A 4,340-nucleotide genomic window follows, 5' to 3' on the forward strand; every position below is an offset into this window, starting at 1 on the left:
GGAAAGCCCTGCAAAAATTTTGGATTTAGTTGCTCACATCTCAAAAACGAACTCGGCGACCGTCCTTTTTTATTGCTGAAAAGTGATTAGAAAGCCACGATGAAACTTTCGGCAAAGTTTAAAAAAATTCTGTCCAGAGGATTCAGAGGTACCTTAAAAAAATCACAAAATTAAGGTGGCTCTGAATCCACTAGACAGAATTTTTTTAAACTTTGCAGAAAGTTTCATTATGCCCTTCTGAAATAAAAAAAGTAAATAAAAAATGGGGGTCACCGAGTTCGTTCTTGAGATATAAGCAACTAAAGACATAATAAAGGGTATTTTTACAGGGCTTGCCCGTTTCCACGGCGACGTATTACGTCACAATAATGACTGTATCTTGTTCAGCAATAATTTGTGTTTCATTTGGTACTACAATATTGCTAATACATGGTACAACGTTGTGGTGCCGATCCTTCTAATAAGAGCGTCACTTGGAAGCGTTGAAACTGGTTCGAACCTCCTTAAACTACTTGAGTAGAGGATATTCCAGCTGTAGACCTCAACATATACTCCTCTGCAGATTTTTCATGAACGCGAAGAAAAACGATGACTCAAACCAATTTCCCTTTGAAAATAATGACACCCTTTTCCGATCCTTTCCTAAGAAAGACGTGAAAAGGCTAAATATGAGGTTACGTAGAGGACGCGAGCACCCTACAGCCAACTCTCCTCGGATACCTTCCGGTCGTTTGCATCAATTTGATTCCTGAATTGCTGGTACACAATTTTTACCCGCAACGACTAGAAGTGATCAAGACACGACTGACAATCTTGCGGGGCTATATTTTCAGTTGACGTTTTCAGAGCCGTCGTCTTCGTTGTTGCTTGAAAACTATGTTAAGTAACTTTAAAACCGTTATAAAGCCAGAACAAGCCATGGAATGAGTTAGATGTAATCCATTATCGTCAAGTACACTTATCAAGACAAAGCAAGTTGAAAGAGCTCTTTTGCTGAAAATTACCTCTTTGCTAACTAGCAGACCAACAGGGAACGGTGTTTTAATTTTGCTTCATAGACTTGGATTGTTTTAACCGAGGTTCTCCCTGCCCTCCCCTCCAGAGATGCAAGTATGGTAAGGAACGAGCTGCGATCTAATTTATGTGTCCCGTTATCTTGCTCCTAATTGTGTTTAAAAATTCAAGCCACATACGTTGTCTGAAAGGTTCCCCCATAACTTTACTTAAGCGTCTTCTTTAAATGTACCGTATTTATCATTGTCTTTTCCATTGCCGATCAGTGGTGACGACATAGTGTCCGGATCCTCTCGGCTGGTTGTTGGCTGGTCCCGTACTTCTTCAGGATTGTGCGGGTTAGCTGGTACAACAGGAACCCTACCAAGTAGCAGAATTATGCAAACGACGAGGCCGCATAAGACAATGCTGTTGACAACCACAAGCATCCAAATGATGGACGAGGACCTGATTGGATTCAAAAGTGCATATCTAATGTTCATAAAGGAGAAATGAAGGGTGAGAAGAACCAAGGTCTCCGCTGTGTTTTCTAATGCGATTTTTTGGTAGGAGTCCCGGAAGGGCCTGAAGAGAAGCTGGAAGCAAAGAGACGCTATAAGGACAAGGCAAACGGCAATGGTCTGAAATGACAGTACCCGCGGGATAAACGATAGTGAGAATGCGATTAGCATACGACGAAGGAGAAAAACGATCTCGAAATAGGAACGGTACTCCTTTTTATACGGCAGATAGATAGAGCCAAGCCAGCTGTCCAAAGTCTCTTGTTCATTCGGGTCAAGTTGGTCTCTTTTGCCAACGTACTTCTGGAGCAGTGGTAGGAAAACTGCAAACGGTACCCCAACAACATAAATAACAAGAGCAAGCCAACCGAATGCCAGTAACAAGTTGTAAGTAGGACCATTGCACTGCAGCCAAGGCGCCTCCAAAAAGTAGCGGTAACCACTGTCGTCACCGCATGAAGCCAGGACAGAAGCAGTTTTCTTGACAATGGGGAAATAGGTTAGGTTCAGGGACACGATAGAAAGGTGGAGACAGTTATTACGCAAAAGGAATTGTCTGTCAACTAAGCCACGAAATCTGAGAATAGCATTCGCTAAAGCATAATAAAGAGAAATGGCCGCAATACAGATAACAGGCAAAAGAATTAGAGCTATCAGGCCACCGAGTGGCGTGAACAAACTCGGAAAAACACAAGCCAAGCCAGAGAACCGAAAGTTTAGCACGTTGCTAACGAAGCGTTGAGCCTCAAGAACTTCTTCTGGCCATATATCGCTGCTGGAAATCAAAGCGTCTAAAGTCTGAAAATAAAAAACACCGATCTTGAAAATTCCGCTAGCAGCCTTACCCCTTCCAGCCAGGCCAATAAGCAGGGCCACAACATTGAGTTCAAGGAGCCAACCTGGAATTATTCGAAGCATGACTAAAACTGCAAGGAGAATGACTTGCATAAACACGAATAAGACTGAAAGAAAACGCTTGTTCTCGTAAAAGACAGAGAAGGCCAGAGTTAGCAACGCCATTGTCAGCACAGCAAGCGCCGCCAAAATGTAGACGCTGGTCTTTGATTTGGGACAAGCGAAACAGAGTATTCCCTGTTTGTAGAAGCCTCTTTCACACTTTGAACAAAATCGGTCTTTGCTTCCTTTCATACAGATGCACGAGTCCTTGCAAACTGTAGTTAGCCTCGACAAGGACTTACTTCCGTCCTCTTTCCATTTAATGCCACAGTAGCAGATTCCATGTGGGTTACATGACGTAGTTACTTGAGAACTAGTACACATGACCTGTGAGCACCTGATCATGTGAGTCACGTTGTTGTCACGCGATGAAGGCCAATATCCAGCTTTTATGACCATATTCTGCACAGGCGGCATTTCGTCTTTACACACCGCACCTTCCATACAAGGCAAACAGGTGTTGCCTGATCCGTAGAAACCGATATCGCAAATGCAAAGACGGTAATGGTAGTAGCTGGGATCCAAGATCACTAAGCCATTGTTGTAGCTAAGTCGAGCGTTCGGGCATCTAAATCTATCCGAAGGATTTCTGCGCTTTAAAGTTGTCAAATCTACCGTTATGTAACTCGGTAATGCTCCACCTTCATCCTTTTTCTGCATGTGGGGATTTTTTGAAACGTCAAGAGTTTCCAACGCAAGTAGTCTTGCAAACTGTTGAGGAATTTGTCCAGAAAGGTTGTTTGCCGAAACATCAAGATTGAGAAGAGACACCATGTTATCAGGCGGTGGTGGAATCTCTCCGGAAATGTAGTTGTCGCTCAAATCCACAGAGATAAAGCTTCGGAATTCCCACAGATTTGAGGGAATGGTGCCAAAGAAATGGCCTGAGCTTATATTTAGAATACGTAATGATTGCCGATGATTGATCGGTCTTATGGACGCCAACAAGTCATCGAACCTCATGGTTAACTCTCTATTTCCTGCAAGATTTAGCACCTCCAACGACTGGGACTCAAATTGAAGTCCTTTCTCCAGTGAGGTCAAACGATTTTCTCGCAGGTCCACAATCTGCAACATGGGAATCGAGCCAATGCCTTTCGGGATTAGTCCCGTAAAATTGTTCTTCGCCAAATTTAAATGCCGCAAGTTTGCCATGTTGTCGATCGTTGAGGGAAGGTCTCCCCAGAAATTATTTCCAGGCAAGAGACACTCGATCATCGCAGGGAAATACAATCCAAATTTATCTGGCAGCGTTCCATTTAATCCAGCAACTGAAAGATGCATAAAACGCAGAGATGACAAGTTGAACAGATTCTCAAAGCCTCCTTGCAAATCTCTAGTTGCTTCAAGATCCAAAAACCAGAGTTTTTTCAATTTACCAATGCTCTTTGGAATTTTGCCATGCAAGGTATTTTCACCGAGACTAAGTACTTGCAGTTCCGACAAGTTTCCAATATCCTCGGGAATTTTCCCAGAAAGTTTATCCTCCATTTGGCAGCAAAGTTGAATTTTCACCAGAGAATTCATCTGCACAAGAATTTTACCAGGAATCTGGCCGGACAGCTTGTTAAAGGCAAGATGGACTCGTAATACAGTAGTCATGTTGGCAGAAAGGATTTCGCCTATATCGCCTTCCAATCCGCCATTACTTGCAATACACAAGCCCTGCAAATTTCGCAACATCCACAGGCTCCTTGGAAGGGTACCAACCAAATTGTTGTTTGTTAAGAAGAGGCTTATGACGTAGCGGCTTGTGTTGTCGCATGTTACGCCATACCAGAGGCAATGAGACACTGAGTGGTTTCCCCAGTTCGACGAGTTGTACCAACTATGGCCCCTTGTTTGGTTAAATATCTCCATGAGGACCGC

General features: G+C 43.3%; 1 protein-coding gene across 1 annotated transcript in view; it reads right to left on the reverse strand.

The window, feature by feature from the left end:
• Positions 1–243: 243 nt before the first annotated feature.
• Positions 244–4,340, reverse strand: part of LOC138040701 (putative leucine-rich repeat-containing protein DDB_G0281931) — a 12,647-nt gene continuing 8,550 nt past the window's right edge. Inside the window, exon 2 of the mRNA XM_068886382.1 lies at positions 244–4,340. This exon is cut by the window's right edge and continues 119 nt beyond it. Within this exon, the coding sequence (XP_068742483.1) occupies positions 1,224–4,340 (3,117 nt within the window). The 3' untranslated portion in view covers positions 244–1,223.

Source organism: Montipora capricornis, chromosome 3 (genome assembly GCF_036669925.1).
Source record: "Montipora capricornis isolate CH-2021 chromosome 3, ASM3666992v2, whole genome shotgun sequence".
In the NCBI taxonomy this organism is placed as follows: Eukaryota; Metazoa; Cnidaria; class Anthozoa; order Scleractinia; family Acroporidae; genus Montipora; species Montipora capricornis.